Source organism: Zootoca vivipara, chromosome 11 (assembly GCF_963506605.1).
Source record: "Zootoca vivipara chromosome 11, rZooViv1.1, whole genome shotgun sequence".
NCBI lineage: Eukaryota > Metazoa > Chordata > Lepidosauria > Squamata > Lacertidae > Zootoca > Zootoca vivipara.
The window spans coordinates 52,037,511-52,056,944 of record NC_083286.1 but is presented as its reverse complement, the minus strand read 5'-3'; the positions used below and the strand labels follow the sequence as shown (position 1 = coordinate 52,056,944).

Below are 19,434 nucleotides of genomic sequence, written 5' to 3'. Positions count from 1 at the left end.
TTCTAAGCAGTTATTCCCCCCACCCCTAAAAACATGTTTAGGGGTACTCTCATTTTGACTCAAGACAATCACTCTTTTATAGTTCAAATGGGGAGAAATAAATACAGCAAATGGACAAAAGTACAAAGATTCACAAAATGTCTAGGGGTATGCGTACCCCTGCATACCCCCAGAAAAAAAGCACTGGTCTTAAGTATTCATTTTGTATTGTTTCCAACCGTATGTTTACTTGTTGTTTTTTCTGTACTGTTTTACGAAGAACTGTTTTCTCCTGTATGTTTGTAAACTGCCTTGAGACACATGTAAAAAGAGACCCACGCTTTCATAAATAAAACAATAACATGAAGAATGACAGGCAAAAAGATTTAGAAAGCACAGGATGTGACCTTAAACTAGGTAAGGCTAATTGTCCATTTAACTTAGTAATGTATAATCTGACTGACAGCAGCTTCCAATGGTCTCTGTGAAGGTTTTCCCCATCAACTGCTACCTGCGATCAGGAAATCACACTGGGACTTCCCGTGTGCAAAGAATTTGCTCTATACCTGCCCATATTGAAAAAAACGGATAGAAATGCATAGCACCACCAGTTCAACTGTGGATCATATGTTTCACATTCAGGTGCACGCTGTTGTATTGATCCAAATCTGCTTCCACATCTGGACATGAATTTAGGCCCTATTCTCATGCAGTTCCCCATCCAGCAGGAAAACTGTGTGCAGAAAATCCTTTGTTGTTCTCCTTGCCTTCTTTCTTCCTATGCAAAGGAGCCTCTGTAATTGCCTAAGCTAGAAACAGCCATTTCAGCAGGCTGCCTCAGTGGAAGAGAGGGGAAGCAGGGCTCATTCTATCAACTCGGCTGAAAGACCAGCTCCATGAAGTGTCCCTTTGCCCTGAACTGTTTCCATTGCTGCTGGGCATCAGAAGAACTGCTTTAAATGCCCGAGTTTGCTTCCCCACCCCCCCTCCCTCTTCTCTCCGTGTCCCCTTTTCTTTTTTCGTGTTGTGTTAGCAGTTTGCAAAGAGTGGCTGTCTTGTTTTAGCCTGTTGTACTGTATGTAAGCCACTCTGGAAAGCCTTTTGGCTGAAGAGTTTGTAACAATGCTCTAAAGCAGGCATCCCCAAACTGCGGCCCTCCAGATGTTTTGGCCTACAACTCCCATGATCCCTAGCTAACAGGACCAGTGGTCGGGGAAGATGGGAATTGTAGTCCAAAACATCTGGAGGGCTAATGTTTGGAGATGCTTGCTCTAAAGCAACACTAGCGCCCATATTAAAGACGTGCACACAAAGCACCAGGAAACTGGCTTGGAATCTCTTCATATTGATGCTTACGTTTTACTCATGCAACCATCTATCATGTTTTGCTTTTTGTTTTTCATTTTTGGCAAAGCAACTGTGAAAACTCTGGCACAAGTTGTGCATTAATGTTTGCACACAGGGCTACATGCTGAATACACTTTATATCCCAAAGTGTCACAATGCCTCTCAGATTACGGTGGCTCATTTTTAATTAATTTCTCCATATGTCTTCTTCTTCTTCTTCTTCTTCTTCTTCTTCTTCTTCTTCTTCTTCTTCTTCTTCTTCTTCTTCTTCTTCTCCTCCTCCTCCTCCTCCTCCTCCTCCTCCTCCTCCTCCGCTTCACTACTTGCCTTCCAACTTGCCCAGTTTAACATTCTGTTTGTTGCATCAATTCCAAACCTTATATGCCACATGCTGACTACTTATTTCCCCCAAGCTTGGTTAAGCTTTACGCTCTTCAATGGATGCACTAAACTTGCAATGCACCGTGGGAGTTGTAAAGGTTCATGGCTCCACAGGGGGTTCGACTTCCTTCTAAGTGTGTTCAGGCTCCAGCCTGCCTTTAAAAGGCCCTGGCATTTGGCTACGAGGCATTTGGGATGTCTCTCGTGTGAGAAATTGGAGAGCAGGTGTGAGGTAGGATGGGCTGACATCTTAAAAGCTACTGTAAAGATGGGATTTACTGTTAATCTCTTGAACTGCATTAATATAATGTGCCTGGTAGTTTAGTGAAGCAGAGAGAATTTATAACGAGAGCCCGGCTCCCTAATTTTAAGGTCTTCCGTTGGAAGGCATCTGTGTCCATCAGCGCACGGAAAGACCTCTGAAATCTATAATAGTATCAGAACGACATCTTCGTAATAGCGTGTAGTTCAAGGAAGGGTTACCTCCCTCACGAAATGTGTTTGCTGAAGAGCCATCAAGGCTTTTCAGATGTCCAGGCATCTTGTTGATGTAATAACTCACCGGAGACTTGGCCTTTTGGAAAGTCTTTGAGCAGTGCAGTGCCGACATGAAGTGTTAATATCCACCTCACTGGAAAGCGACACCTGGGTCAACTTCCCTATTACTCACCAGTCCGAGAGCAGTTCCCTCGCATGAAGTATAAATCATGCTGGGATTAAGCTTGGGAAACTGTTGGAGGGGAATAAGAATAACAGGTTATGCCAGGGGGTCAGAGGCAAGAAACCAAGTAGGATAAGGGTGGGGAGATGGTTCCAGCTGATTGCCAGAGGTTGGGTACTTCTCTCCCCACACACACAAGCACACCCATTGGCCAGGTTTGACAGATGGGCAGGGTCACCACCTGTCAACCACCTGTCATCACAATAGCATCAGGTGACTCATTTTTGCCTGCACTTAAGATCTGTGGTCTAAACCACTGAGCCTCTTGGGCTTGCCGATCAGAAAGTCGGCAGTTCAAATCCCTGCATCGGGGTGAGCGCCCGTTGCTCGGTCCCAGCTCCTGCCAACCTAGCAGTTTAAAAGCACTCCAAAAAGTGCAAGTAGATAAATAGGTACCGCTCTGGCGGGAAGGTAAACGACATTTCCGTGCGGTGCTCTGGTTTCGGTGTTCCATTGTGCCAGATGCGGCTTAGTCATGCTGGCCACATGACCCGGAAAAAAACTGTCTGTGGACAAGCGCCGGCTCCCTCCACCTGTAAAGCAAGATGAGCACTGCAACCCCAGAGTCGTCCGCGACTGGACTTAACTGTCAGGGGTCCTTTACCTTTTTTAAAAGATCAGCTGAGTGCCACACAGCTCTCTGTGGTTGAGCTGCATCTTTATCTGCCCCCCCACCTGACCATATGACATCTGTTTTGGTGCAGGTGGCTTGGCTATCAGGGCCTTTCAGATCACTTGGGTACTGAAGTGGGTACAGCCCAGGCAGGGATTTGACATGTCCATAAGAACTAGACTTCCATTTTTCATACTTTCTAAACTTGCCCCAGTGCTTAAAGTTTAAGAATACCGTAAAGTTTAAGAATACCGTATAGAATCTGCAATATGTCGACCAGCTGTACTTGGAAGCCTGCCCAGGTTTCACACACACACACACACACACACACACACACACACACACACACACACTGCTATGCAAGTTGTTGGTTACAGTGAGTGTATACAAACAGAATGGCATCCATCTGGCTTTTGCAGAGGCCCTCAATGCAGAATGTGTGAAGTGTCCGCGTGCATTTCTAATGCCATAAGGAAAGAACTCCAACAACTTGGTTCCAAACTGGATTCAGTAAACTGGGCCATTATCTTTAAAAATGAAGAAAGAGCTTGTCCCCTCCCCCAATTCAGTTCTGCCTTTAGAATCATAGAATCATAGCTCTTACTGTCAGGAAGTTCTTCCTGTTTAGGTGGAATCTTCTTTCTTGAAGTTTGAATCCATTGCTCCGTGTCTGCTTCTCTGGAGCAGCAGAAAACCATCTTTCTCCTTCCTCCATATGACATCCTTTCATATATTGGAACATGGCTATCATATCACCCCTTAACCTTCTCTTCTTCTATTCCCTTGAGCAGAATACAGTGGTACTATTAATTCTCTTTAGCGCCGTTGCCAAAATCTGGACTTACCCGGTTCAGAATATGACTCTATCCAGAAGAGCACCAAAATTCTTATCTGCCTGCCAAATTAAAAGGCTGCCAATAAATGGAGTATCCCAGAAAATACGGATTTCACAGGAAACCCAACTCCTTAGCAACAAAATTATGGAAACTGGAGCTGTCTTCTGACACTCAAATCGAGTGTTAAATATGCAGGGATCTACACCAGGTTGCAGTGTCCTACAATGTGTGGGGAACCTCCCTGATTTAGGCCTGAAATTTGTGGTTGGCATCAACAAAGCCCACCAGGGAACATCTAGCATGTTCGTCCCTTCACATATTTAACGCACTATCCAAATACCTGAAGGGTGCACACCTGTCTTAATGCTTAGCAACAGTAGCTTATTTTCCAGAGGAAGAGTGGTTATTTGGATGGCCTGGGGAAAATACACTTCTCAGGGATATTTCCCGGAGTCCTTACATTTCTAGGACAGAGAGAGGGAAATGAAAGATGAGGTGCAGTGTGGCTTGGCAGCACTGAAAGGATTTGTGGAAGATGGCTGAGGCACCCAGACCCCATTGTGCTGCAGATGATGCCACTGAGGCTGTGAAAGGATCTTAAAAAATGCAAAAAAATAATGAAAGGCACAAATACAGGATGGGTGACACCTGGCTTGAGAGCAGTGCATGTGAAAAGGATCTAGGAGTCTTGGTAGACCACAGACTTGACATGAGTCAGCAGTGTGATGCAGCAGCTAAAAAAGCCAATGCAATCCTGGGCTGCATCAATAGGAGTATAGCATCTAGATCTAGGGAAGTAATAGTACCACTGTATTCTGCTTTGGTCAGACCTCACCTGGAGTACTGTGTCCAGTTCTGGGCACCACAGTTCAAGAAGGATACTGACAAGCTGGAATGTGTCCAGAAGAGGGCAATGAAAATGGTCAAAGGCCTGGAAACGATGCCTTATGAGGAACGGCTTAGGGAGCTGGGTATGTTTAGCCTGGAGAAGAGAAGGTTAAGGGGTGATATGATAGCCATGTTCAAATCTATAAAGGGATGTCATATGGAAGAGGGTGAAAGGTTGTTTTCTGCTGCTCCAGAGAAGCGGACACAGAGCAATGGATTCAAGCTACAAGAAAGAAGATTCCACCTAAACAGGAAGAACTTCCTGACAGTAAGAGCTGTTCGGCAGTGGAATTTGCTTCCAAGGAGTGTGGTGGAGTCTCCTACTTTGGAAGTCTTTAAGCGGAGGCTTGACAGCCATCTGTCAGGAATGCTTTGATGGTGTTTCCTGCTTGGCAGGGGATTGGACTGGATGGCCCTTGTGGTATCTTCCAACTCTATGATTCTATGAGAAGTTGATTCGGTTTGGGGTGCTGCAAGCCATTGACAGCAAAAGAGACAGGTGTAGGGCAGGGGCAATCATGGAAGATGGAGGGAGAGATGTGTGGGCTTAAACCTGTAGCAGGTTTTGAACTGCTGACCTGAGGGGTGTCAAGTGGAGATTTGGCTGGTTCTCTACTGCCCAGTTCTTGCTAAAGGTGGAAAGTGCAGGGAGTCCAGCCAGCAGCACGCAGAGCAGGTTTGTTGGCACTCCCCAGACCTTAAAGGCTTCTGTGGACTAGCTCTCCCACACTCTACTCTCCATTTTGCAAGCCAGAGAGATTAAAATGTGTCCAAGTCAAAGATGCATGCTAGGTGCAGATACCAATTACTCAACAGGATCCTAACTAAGATATGCACAACTTAGAGCAAGATCTTGTGGGACATTAGGGGTACATGGTTAAGGAATTTGATCTTTGTGAATTCTGATGCAAACAGACCTGGGCCTTGCCTCTTGGGCTACTGAACAGATGGGAACATAACTGTATTTTGAATATTGCATCCTTCTGAATTTTGCAATGCAATTCTTGGCTTTAGAAATGTACCAATGTGAATGGGTGGTTAAGGGGAAAGTACATTTTAAAATGCAAACATTAAGATAAAACACATACCTTTTTTTATAAACAGAAGGTATTATTATTATTATTATTATTATTATTATTATTATTATTATTATTAACCATCCCTTTAACTTAAGGTCCCAGGGTGAGCCACAACAACCCAGAATACCGCACTGAAAACAGTTTTTAAAACTTACAATTAGAAAAAAAAGAAACTCACCAAAAATGGGATGAGTTCTGAAAGGTGTTTTTTTTTTAAAGGCTTTATTACAATCCAGTAGTATATACATTTTGTTAAATAAAAACAAAAACGGGTTCCGGTTTCCGCCTGCAGGAATGGCGGACCTGTTTTCCATCTCTCTGACCCTCGTAAGGAATTTGGCGGTTGCTAGGGGAGTAAATGGCAACCCCCTACCCTCTCCGGGGGTTACGGAGAGGGGCCGCTGGCCCGCGATGCCCCCAGACCCACTCTGACTGTTTTTGGAGTGGGGGGAGCTTGGGCTGAGCACTTACAAGGGCCAGGACTCCCGGACGCTAATCTGCATGGCGGGGATTTCCATGGTTAAAGAAGATAATTAGGCTTAAATCTATGGACATACTTCAGAAGGAGGGGAAGAAGCGCTGTTTACTGCTGAGAAATTTATGCTGCTGAGGGAGAGGAGTCAAAGATTGTACTGCATCTGGAAGAAGGATTGATGGGGACGGAGCGATAAGGGAAGTGAGTTTTTATTTTTATTTTCTTCATATTGTTGCCTCGTACCTTCCCGGACGCGATGTCCTGGCTTGTTTGGAGTGAAAGAGAAGCAAAAGACTGTGTGAGTTGAACTTTATAACTGTTGTTACTGAGCATATTTTTTAAAGATGTGGAGTTGCCGATGAGAAAAGCCCCCCCCTAGTCGGACGGAAGGAGTTCTGGACGCGTTCGGAGGATTTATGAGCTGTGACGCACTTTAAATTGGAGCAGCGACCTGAAGCTAAGTTCAGCTATAGGGCAAGGAGATCCATTAATTTACCAAGAGTCTATGGTTTGATGTTTGGGTCTCCTGCCTGGAAAAGCTGTAAATTCTATAATGATCGTAAATCTTCATGGCTATGAGAGAAAACGAAAGTGATTTGAGCTTTTTAAAATGGCGCTGCTTCGAACTGCTTCGACGCAACAGGGAGCTCCATTAAGAAGATTTATGGGGAGGCTGGACTGATTAACTCACACAGGAGAAAGAACATCTGTGAAACTTTGTTTGATATTTATCTCAGCAGCTGGGAAACAATCGGATGAAAGTGGAAAACATCTATGTGACTGTAAGGGGAAGATCTGGATTATTATGAACTTGGAGGACGATTTGAACTTTAGAAAAAAGACGGCAGTGGACAGTTGCGAGGAATTCCCAATTTCTTGAAGCATGGGAACCCAAATAAAAAATTCTTTAGATGATTTGGCATAACATTCGGTTTGATTGATATATATATGTGTATAATTTGAAATATTGAATGTGATATAATTGGTTTTAATTGGAAAATTAATAAAAATATTTTTTTTAAAAACAAAACAAAAACGTGTATTTTGTAAGAAAACCCTTTTTAAAAGAAGTTCAAAAACATATAAAGTGCCCTGTGGTTTGTTTGTTTGAATTTCAAACAAAAAACATGGCAGTGCAGGAACAAGATGGGGCGGTTTTATGAATGAGCATGTGAAATACTGCAATGGCCCTAAAATAGACTCACTCATCCATCCCTGGGTGCAACTAGGCCCATGAAAATGAAGGGGCTTCTGCTGGCTGTACTTAACTCTGCATCAGTCCTGGGTTTATCCCATTGTCTGTTTCTCCAGGCCTTGTAGGAAAGGTATTTGCCTCTGTATTGGCTTTGCATTAATCCCAAACTATAACAGAACAAAAAAGAGAGAGATGAGGTCAGATTTTAAAGAGGGGTTTAATTAACAGAGATTATGCCTTCCTGAGAGGCAGGATTATTTCGGAACTCTGTTCAGGCAGGGCGCTGTGCAAGATAGAAAAAAGGAAAGCATCGCCTAAGCGGAGTCTTGCTGTGGTTCAAGGCAGCAAGGGAAATTAACTGCTTTGGCGAACATGACCATGATAGGAGGTTAATGCTATGTTAATACTGCATTTAAAAGAAAATAAATAAAGAAATGAGAACTGCTAATGTGATTAAAGGCAGCTAATAGGATTAAAAAGGTTCTTTAAAGAGGGATATGTTCTTAAGGTGGGCTCTGCGTCATTCTTGACTTATTGAGCACCTGCTCCAGGTGGCTGGTGGGGGGGAGGACACTGCCCCCTCCAAAAACAACAACACCACTCCTCAGTGTCAAACTTCTTAAACACTGTTTGCAAAAGAGTTGGTATGGTGAAATGGACCATTGTCAGCCTTGGATTTTGGATGTATGTGAGAGATCTTTTTGTAGTCAAGAGAGGGTTTGACTACAAAACATGTCCTTTGGCTACAGAAGATGCTCAAGTCCCTGCAGGATCCCAAAGTGAGTTCTGATACCTGCAGGCAAATGTGCTTAGGGAAGATGGATTGGGGTTGCAGGATGAGCTCTTAGGTGGAAGGGATAGAAACTAGGGCTTAGAATAAAAGGTAAATGTAAAGGGGCCCCTGACCATCAGGTCCAGTCGTGTCCAACTCTGGGGTTGCGGTGCTCATCTCGCTCTATAGGCCGAGGGAGCCAGCATTTGTCTGCAGACAGCTTCCAAGTCATGTGGCCAGCATGACAAAGCTGCTTCTGGTGAACCAGAGCAGCACACGGAAACACCGTTTACCTTCCCGCCGGAGCGGTCCCTATTTATCTACTTGCACTTTGATGTGCTTTCAAACTGCTAGGTGGGCAGGAGGTGGGACCAAGCAACGGGAGCTCACCCCGTTGCAGGGATTCAAACCGCTGACCTTCTGATCAGCAAGCCCTAGACTCTGTGGTTTAACCCACAGCGCCACCTGGGTCCTTTCCGCCACCTGGGTCCCTTCAGGGCTTAGAATAGGGGTCAGCAAAGCTTTTCAGCTAGGGGCCGGTCCCCCGTCCCTCAGACCTTGTGGGGGTGGCAGACTATTTTGAGGGGGGGGGGATGAACGAATTTCTATGCCCCACAAATAAGCCAGAGATGTATTTTAAATAAAAGCACACATGCTACTCATGTAAAAACACGCTGATTCCCGGACCGTCCGCGGGCCGGATTTAGAAGGCGTATGGGCTGGATCCGGCCCCAGGGCCTTAGTTTGCCTACCCATGGCTTAGAACTTGTCCTTGAGTTTGTTTTTCCCTCCTCCCTCCTACTCTCCTTTCCTTTCGTGCCATGTGCTTCAGATTATAAATTTACATCTGTGAAATCTGTAAGCCACCCGGGGAGCCTTTCTGTTGTTTTTCTTTTGGGACAAGAGTGCTTTAAATAAATTAATTAATAAACAACTTGATGGAGTACAGTGGCAGCGGATCCGTCTCCCTAATGACCCCGCAGCCTTTAAAGGTGTTTGTTGAAATTCCTCTTACGGAGGCATGGGAAGAGCTCTTGAGCGCAGCCATGTTGCTATAGAGACAGCAGGTCTGTGTTTGTGGCTGTTGAGGATCCAGAGCCAGCTAACCTCACCCACCCACCCTCTTCTCATGTGCGTTTGTGGGAGGTAACCCTGTGCAAATTCATTCTGTGCAAATCACATCCTTAGTCGGAAAGTTAATAGTGGAAATTCTATGAATATATCTCTGCATCCATCTCCATGAATACCAAATCATTTCTGCTTGGCCAATAAGGCTGCAGTGAATGCCAATGGAATGAATAATGCTGCGAGAATGATCTGTTCGCCCTCGAGTGTTGTGAATGGATAACTGCTCTGGTAATTCGTGAAGTCTTTATAATAATAATAATAAAGTTTCGCTCCCCCCCCACACTTTTTTTTTTTTTGGCAAGGAACACGCCATCCATCTCATTAGTAACATTAACCAAATGTATCCGTGTAGAACATAAAAGTAATTACAAAATATGGGGGCAGGGAATCATTAAGCAGTATTGTAAAATAAGTAATATTGATTCGTTTGGCATTTGAATAATAGGATTAATCATCCTGAGCATGTCTGGGATTATAAATTGGAATGAAATATGGAATTCTGAATCAAGGGCGTCAGTCTCGCAAGCTCACGAGCTCTCCAGATCCAGTCTAGCCAAGTACGTAGTGCAGCAAATGCCTGACTCTAAGCATCATGGACTAGGCATGATGTCAAGTGTGTTGGAGCCTTGATCCAGTGGTTGCCTGTCATCAGTGACTCCTATATTGTACACTAGGGGAAAAGTGATACGCTGCAAAGATGGATACAGTGTGCCTTGAAAACTTAACCTTCCATTGCGGAGTACCCATCATTCCCTGCCCATCAGGTGGGGCAGGGGGATTCATATGTATAACCAATCGTGCAACTACCATGAATTATATCTTGGCAAAGGGAGGCAAGAAGGTAATGCTAGGTTTTCCCAGTGTAATAGACACAGAACAGCCTGGCCTCGGGGTCTGAAGCACAGTTGAGGAATCTCTGACTTTAGACAACAACAACAATGTATTATTTATACCCCACCACCCATCTGACTGGGTGGTTCCCAACAGAATATTAGGTAAAGGGACTCTTGACCATTAGGTGCAGTCACGGACGACTCTGTGGTTGCAGCGCTCATCTCGCTGCAGCGCATGGAAACACTGTTTACCTTCCCGCCGGAGCTGTACCTATTTATCTACTTGCACTTTGACGTGCTTTCGAACTGCTAGGTTGGCAGGAGCAGGGACTGAGCAACGGGAGCTCACCCCGTCGCGGGGATTCAAACCACCAACATTTAATGTAAGGTAAAGGGACCCCGACCATTAGGTGCAGTCGCGGGCGACTCTGCGGTTGTGGCGCTCATCTCGCTTTACTGGTCAAGGGAGCCGGCGTACAGCTTCTGAGTCATGTGGCCAACATGACAAAGCCGCTTATGGCGAACCAGAGCAGCACACGGAAACACCGTTTACCTTCCCACTGTAGTGGCACCTATTTATCTACTTGCACTTTGATGTGCTTTCGAACTGCTAGGTTGGCAGGAGCTGAGACAGAGCAACAGGAGCTCACCCCGTCATGGAGATTCAAACCACCAACCTTCTGATAGATAAATTGGTGCCACTCCAGCAGGAAGGTAAACAGCATTTCCGTGCACTGCTCTGGTTCACCAGAAGCGGCTTAGCTAGCTCAATGGGTATTACAGACATGTCCCACTCAAGAATTTAAGAAATTTAGATGTCCAAATAACATCATATTAGAATTAGTAGTCTGAGAAGCACATTACCAGGAGCCAAGAGAAGTGGCAAGAGAAGGTGTGAGTAAGGTGAACAATTTCAATCTATTTATTATCCCTGCTCCCTTACTGTCAGCTGCCTGGATCAGGGCCAATGCTATCTGGGTAAAGGAATAAAGATGATTCATCTGCAAATATTTGGCAGCAATGCCTGGATATTTTTGCTTTGTAGGGTTGGATGCATGATCTTCAGCTATTTTTTGTTTCCCCAATGTCCCAGTATTTATATTTACTTTCCCCTTCTGATCTGTGCTACAAGAATGAGTGGGTGAATGTTGCATAATTGACACCCACTATTTGCCTAAAATGGATATGTCTTGCTTTGTTTTTTTGTGAGTTTTTTGGCCAGCAATACTATGGCATTATCCCAAACAAAATTAAGCAATTTGACTAAATATATCCCCCATTGTGAAGCTCTTTGCTTAACCTCCTCATTGAAATTATGGGATGTACAGCAAATCCAGTGAGTTGAATGGGATTCCCAGGTAAATGTGCACAGCATCACAGCCATAAATAAAAAGTTTATCTTTTATCAGGATTGTGCCCAAGTTATTTGTATTAAAGGTCTCCACCAATGTTATTAAACTTCTAAAATCAAATACGAAAATAAATATCAACAAGGTGGGAAACCAAGCGTCCAGTGAGCTAGTTAAATAGGTATGCAGGAATCTGCTTCAGACTGAATCAGACCATTGGTCCATCTTGTGCATTACTGTTTATGCTAACTAGTCATAGCTATCCAGGGATATAAGCAGGGGACACCCCCTGCCCTTCTTGGAGTTACCAGGATTGAATCCAGGCCCTTCTGCATACAAAACAGACCTACAACCTTTTCCTGCAGTTGAGCACCACAAAATATTCTTTGCTAGATGTGGATAGTTTTCATTTGATGATGATAGTGATTTTCATTAGTATAGCACTTTGTAAATTATAATCATTTCTTATGTCATGCTCCAGTGAAATATGTGGTGCCTGATAGTTAAATCAAGGGAATCCATATTATTTAGGCAGCTGAGCACTTGAGAAGATCTCAGTATTAGTAAGAAGGGAAGTTTAAAAATGAAATTACTGAAATAGCTCCTCTCCTGAAGTAAGAATTAACGGGTCAAGAGACTTGATCACTCAGTAACCAGGCAGGTAGCAATTAACAATAATCTAAAAGTTATATTGCTCCAGTAACATAGCATGTCTGTGATGTGAATGGAAATAAAGAAGACTCTCTTGTACTTGGTTTGTCAAGGTTGTGGCTACACATTGCACTCATCATGTTACAAGCAGCACTGAGCTGTAATTCTGAGCTGTTTTCCTCTTCTGTGGAAGGGTCAGGCTGGGGAGGTGGTCTCCACCTTCCTCCTCTGCCCAGTCCTTGACAAGTAGTCAAAAATTATTATATCTTTTTTTAAAAAAAAAAATTATGAGATTTTGAGAGCACTAATGCATGTTTGAAATCAAGGACACTAGACCTGGTCTAAAGCAGTTAATTTGTCATCTTTTGGTCTTCCATGAGATCTCTTGCCAAGGTTCTGCATCCTGCAAGTCCCTTTGATTCTTCATGTGTGCATTAGATGGTTGCCCAAATCTGCTTTCAGGCCATTAATTCCAGCTGTGTTGTGTCTGTGCTTCTCCTACAGAACCAAGTTCCCACTACGTCATATCTTTGAAAGCCTTTAACAATGCTGGGGAGGGAGTCCCTCTTTATGAGAGTGCCACTACCAGATCTCTGACAGGTGAGTTGGAATGCTTCGCTGATACGTTTGCCCATTTCTATCGCTAACTCTCTCTTAGCAACGCATGTGCTTGGGAACCAGTGTATGTGTATGTAAGGTGAGTACAGTGGATGTGTTTTTAATTGGATTACCTGCACCGACGAATGCAATGCACGAGGCTGGGTGTGGTGATCTTCAAAGGTTCAGAGAGAGTGTCAGGACTGGCTCAGAAATGCATGAGCACTGCTTTCAGGTGCATGACTGCGCTGACCCCATAGCGCTGCATCTGAGATGGCATCGTTCAATATAAATGTAGCTGTGTTACATACATATCTGTGATGACTTATCCACACATGAAAACAGCTTTTAAGCTCCACAGGGTTCCTTTTCATCAGAAAAAAAACCCAAGAATGCTGAAGGGAGAAGGGAACCTGTGGCCCTCCAGATATTGTTGGACTGAAGCTCACATCATCCCTGGCCATTGGCCATTGGCCATGCTGATTGGGGCTGGTGGAAGTTGGAGTCCCCTGCTGTCACAGGTTTTCCCATTTCTGATTAAGGCCATTCTTGCATTGCATGAGAAACAGAAGAAGAAGTGAATGCCTTCTTCCAAGGATGTTGCACGGGAGAATTATGTGGGGCAGAGCCTTATGCTGGATCATTCACAGTACTGAATGCGTGTCCATTCACACCTTCATTTTGGTTCTTGAGCAATAAGCCATAGATGCCAGAATAGAATAGGTACCTGAAAGGGGGAAGGATACTCCTCTTCTTTGGAAGCACAACCTATGATTCCCTACATCTATCATGTAGAACTGATGGGGGAACCCTGAATTACTGTGCATTGTGTGGGTTGTGTATCAATATGCCTTGGAGATGGTCTACACAACCTGCCTTCCATTCTTCAAGTCTACTGAACTCCTATAATCCTTTTACAAGACTCCACACACCCATGTCTTAGATTATGTCTGGGGATGGAAGTGGGGATGGTGGAAAGAGTCACTACAGCCTGAAATCTCGTGTTTCACCCAGACCATCATCTTTCATTGTCCTACAGCCTCAAAGTAATTGTGACCCTTGCAAGTTTCCAAAATGAAAGGAGGAACTCCATGGTGTGTCTGTCTTCTTTGCTCCAAATGGATTGCAAATATATCCCTTTGCCATAACCATCTCCCCCATGGTTCTCTTTTGCCTCTGAGGTCACAAGTGGCGGAACCATGTGTGCAACTGTTTATTAAGGTATTTTTATGCCACCCTTCACCGCAGGAGACTCATTGCGGTGGGCAAGTGAAATTAAATTCAACAAAACACAAATACAGTCATTACAACCAAGCCTCATAAAATGCCTGCATAGCAAATACAGCAACAGTGTCTTATGTAAGAACTGGCTTCACCCATCACACCCCTCTCCTCCACCTCTAAAAGTCAGATGAAAGAGGCACACTTCGGGGGACGATGGACTTGACTCAGCAGACCTCTGTTTTTTATCACTAAATTAGAGAATCCATGCAATGCCCAGTTGCCCACTGCTCTTTGATAAGGACAAGTACTTATAATGCTGTGGAATGTGGGCTGAATAAATCAGTGAAGCTGTTAACACCTTTGGAAATAGTTGTATTTATTATTTACTATATATATATTAGTTGCTTTCCTCACAAAAGGGACCCAAAGCAACTTGTAAAAATGGCTGAATTATAAAGACACACAAGCCTCTCCTTTCTCTTGCACCAACCTAGCCCCACCAAGTTAGGACTTATATCCTAACTTGAATCTACAGGGAAGAAGCTCCATAGAGTGACTCTCCTCCTGTTAGAAGGAATGCTGCTTTACTGCATTCTTTCAGTAGCATTTTTCCCCAACACAAATATTATTCTTCCAGAATAATAGAAGACATTGGTGAAGTCTCCGAAACTGGCAACCTCAGAGTTGTCATCTATCTTACCCTAGCACACAGAGAGACATGCTATCTTTGTGATGGTGGGAAGAAATGTCCCCATTCATTTCCATGGAGAACTTTCTTGTATCTATGTAGAATGGGTTTCTCAATTAGGATCAATGTGTGTGCACTCATCACACACACACAGTCCTGGTGCAGACATGAAAATACCCCAGCTTCCAGGCTATCAAGTAACAATTGGAGGGAAAACTTGCAAAGTCATGGTTCCAGTACTTTGAGCTCAAGGATTATATGAGCCCTGAAAGAACAGTTATGATGCTAAGAAGCTCCTTAATTTTGTTGAAGGACCTCTTCCTCCCATGTATAGAAAGACCCCCTCCATAAATGTACGGTAATTCACTTTCTGTGAAAAGACATTTCTTTCATTTTATGGAGTTAAACATTAGGATTTAGGCTGTAGTCTGTTAACAAATTCTGTAGTACTACTCTATTCTACTAATATATAGTGAAAAATTTAAGATTAGAGAAAAGGGGTGTTTAGTCTTTGGTCGGTTTCCTATGTTACCATTACCTTTACATATGGATGGTAATTTCATCCAATGTGGTTCCTCTTTATAGATATTATGGCGGTAGCATGGGGTTGGGTTCCATTGAAGCAAATGTGGCTCAATCATTCTTCTTTTAGGGCATAAAAACCTGACCTTCCATGGATATTTTGGGATGGCAGTGGCAACCGACTCTGATCAAATTGACTCTGTGCGATGTCAACTGTTCCTTTGTCTAGATTTAAATTGAAGGACCAGTGACAGAGCAAAATGAGATGATTATACCTCTCAGAAATGATTACATTTTTGCTGCCGGCTATAAACTCCAGGCAGCCTTATGACAATGTTCTCTACTTGAGCAGTTTTACTTTTCAAAATGCCAGATCTGGGCATAATTTGAATATGTAAAGGCCACATTAGAAGAATTCTAACACTGTTGCTTCTCCAGAAAAGGGTTTTTGTCATCCCCCCTATCATTTATAAGTTTTGCTAGGTTGAAAATAATCTGCCACAGCCAGCAAAAGTCAGAGACACAGACAAGGGTCGGGCAGAGAGGTTGCATTTGAGATGATATATTAGTGCTAATTTAAGACACTGCCAGTTTTGCTCAGCTGTGAATAGCAGTCAGAACCATCCACATCCTTTGTGATGCATCATCTTCCTTCCATGCACATTTCCAGGCTGCTACTGAAGGACACTAGAGTTGCAGTATTAGGTTCTAAGCCACAGAATCAGTGTGCAATAGAAGCTATCATTCAAGGGGATGTGAGAGCTCAGTGATGTCTGCTGAGATGTAAGCCCCATAAAACTCAATGGAATTTACTCTCAGGAAAGTGTGTATTCAACGACAGATTCAGTGAGCTAATGCAGTGCAGTGGCTAGGTGTACTGGGAGCTAATAAGTAGTCTTAAGCCAACCACTCTTTCTTAGTCTCTCCCCTCCATCACCTGAAAGATGCTGATAATTGTGACCTGTTGTAAGCATTACTAAGACAATGTGTGATAAGTGCTTTGAACATTCCAACATGCCTTACAAATCCTAAGAATTATATCATATTCCCCACCACCACCACCACCACTGGAGCAACGTGTATAATTTGGTAGACAATTGTCGTCTTTCCTCGTGCAAAACCTATCTTGTTCAGAACTTTCCTAAAGTCGAGAAAAGTCAAGTCACTGAGAGCAAAGCAAGAAAGAACAGACTGAGTAACAGAACACTAAGGTTGTTCATGAGGAATAGATGGACCAAATTATAGCATGTTAGCTCCAGGTGGCAAACCACTCCTTGCACCTATGAGTTTTGTGAAGTATTCCCATTTTTTTAAAAAAAGTATTGGAAATCATAAAGAGAGAAAATCTATTATGTTTCCCAATCTTCACCCTTAAAAAAAACCTCCTCTAAGAATAAAGTGATCCGTACTCTAATAACTTCAGTATGTTGGTTTTTTTCCTTGTAAATGCTACTCCTCCATTCTGGTGGTTACAAAGGTCACCTCTCCCTCTTCTGTGTTTGCAGGTTTTGAAACTTTTCTGAATATATGTTTCTCAAACTGATCTAAGGTTATCCTTTTCTTTTAAAGGTTTTTTGAAGTAGTACATGGTTCTAACAACAGTTGTGTGCCTAACCAGTGAATTGTTATTGTTATTGCTGTTGTTGTTAAAAATGTGGAATATAATCCCTACCAGAGAGTAGGGAACTGCAGGACAGGGAGTTGAATACGGCCCCCAGGCCTCTAGGTCTCTCTTGAGGCCACACCCAGTTCTCAAATAATGCCTCTTGTTTGCCTGAAGGATGGATGTTTAAGTGTGTAGAAACCTCTGGAATGTAGTCTTCTGTACCAAGGTAAGAATCACACCCATTGCTCTAGCCACCATTGCCTCTGTCCCCACCTATTTTAGTCTCCAGCCCCACCTAGCATTGGTACATGGCACTTGAAAGGCTGTCCCTTCAAGAATGTAGACGTCAGGTGGTGTCTGCTTTGTGAGGAACACAAAGGAGAAATGAAATCCACTGAGATGAGCATCTTCTTAGTTCAATAAATCTGGACATGGGGCAGAGTGTTGTACATTGCATCCTTGAAGTCACTTTCCCAGCCTCTTTTAGTAGCTTGTAAAAATCCTTATGAACCTTTGTAGGTTATACTTTTATATACATACATATTTTAAGTTGCGTCAGCAGGATTCAGCATCAACATCAGGACTCATTTTTGCAACACCGAGAGTAGCAGCGAAAAATAGAATCTCTCAGTATAAAGAATGTCTTACCCTCCCCACCCCTAATGGGCCAATTTTCCCTGTAACTTTGGCCCACTGAGAGACAGTGTGGTTAGAGTGCTGGAGATGAAATCTCCATTCAAATGCAAAAGCTCATTAGGTGATCTTGAACAGTTACCTGTCTTGGTTTAACCTACTAAAGGGGGTTGATGGTGAGGGTAAATTGTCACAGAGTGGCCATAGCCTACTTTTTGCACATCAGAGAAAAAAAGGAACGGCTTCAAGGTCAAAGGATGAGTTTTCCAGACTGGCTGATCCCAAGCATTAATGAAGAACTTAACAGCCATGTGTGGATGCAAAGGAGGACTCGCTTAAGTATTCAGGTTCCCTTTGACAAGAGATTACCGGTACTAGTGCACTTTCTTAAAAGTGACAGGGTATAAAAATGGAGAAAGTTCCCTTAAGTATGGAGTGCAGAGTCTCCTGCAAACCCATTCCCTGCAAATCCTCAATATGATACGGATGACACTGGAGGAACAAAATTGTACCACAAAGCTGTGAGAACCCAGGGAAGACACAGGCCATACCAGAGAGACTTTCACTGCCTCCATTTTCCCAGGAAACAAGAAGTTCAGCTGGTTCCCTGGTGAAACTCGAGCCCTTGGCCAATGACAAATCATGCAAGCCCCAAGCACTGGCTCTGGTGTGAAAATGTATGTGGTCAAAACAACAAACAAAATGAGAAAACATGCTCCATTTACTTTCACCGAGAGCATGCAATTACTAAATGTCAGCTGCCAATGTGCCAACATCAGCAAGCGACAATATTCTGGGGAAGGAAATGGTTCAAGTTTTTAGGGTCCTCTTTTTTTCAAACACCAGTGGACAGGGGTGCCAACTTGAATAAAATATTGGGGATCCAGGTAAGCCCCGTCCCACATAACCACACAACATTTGAATGACAATGCTCATCCACTTTGGGGGACCCTGGACCCCTCAAATATTTTATGGGGGGGTGAAGGAACCTTGGCCCCTAGCAGTTGGCTCCTATGCCAATGGATTAGATTACTGAGATGCCTCTGGTTTTGCTGCTTGGCAATGAGATAGCTCAAAATCCAAATTATTGAAGCTAATCATTAATATTGCTAGAGTGGATTATTGTTATTTTCACTGTGTCATATGCAAGAAGCCTTCAAATTGCTAGATCTCCCAAGGCAGATAAAATGTAAAAGGAAGATGTAAAGTGTTTCATATATTTAATGTACAACACACATTACCTTTTGGCTAGAGCAATGGAAACTTGTAATATTGCATCTATAAATTTTTCTATTACTTCATTTTTGAGGGTGGGAGAATGGATGTTTGGTTTACAAGTGGAACTTGAAAGCTCTAAGAACAAATGGGTAATATTCTCCATTATTCTCCAGCAGGGGCATAAATCATGTTGCATATTCTACTTGAATTTCATGCACAAATGAAAATTTGGCATGTTCTGTTCTGTACTGAAGTTTCATAAGGTAGTCCCCAAGGATGAAAAAGTGTGTGTGCGGGGAACCCCACAGTAATATATCCATTCTGCCCAAATTTATGGTTCTGCATAAATTTCCGATAGCGTTTTTCTCTTGGGTGTTTTTGTTTTTATTCAAAATACTGCTGTACTGCTTGATAATTGCTCAGAAAATTTGCAGAACTAATTGCTTTTTTTAAAAAAATTGTGCTTAAAAAAGAAGAAGACATACAGCTAGATAGACAGACACAGAAGAAATTCATTAGCGTAGTTCAGATGTAATGGGATTTGATATAATAGGAAACCAAGCTCTCAGGCTTGTTTACTTCCCTCTCCCCTTCTTTCTTACCTCTGTTTGTAGACTAACCACAGTGCTCTATGACATCCAAATGCAGGTAACTGTGGTTAGCAAAATCTAGCTAGGATCAAAATGTAGTGTTCTGAAA

The 19,434-nt window shown here is 43.2% G+C and overlaps 1 protein-coding gene across 1 annotated transcript in view; it reads left to right on the top strand.

Moving 5' to 3' along the window:
* Positions 1-19,434, top strand: part of DCC (DCC netrin 1 receptor) — a 904,619-nt gene that overhangs the window by 781,683 nt on the left and 103,502 nt on the right. Inside the window, exon 16 of the mRNA XM_060280362.1 lies at positions 12,752-12,847. Within this exon, the coding sequence (XP_060136345.1) occupies positions 12,752-12,847 (96 nt within the window). The remainder of the gene's footprint in view (positions 1-12,751; positions 12,848-19,434) is intronic.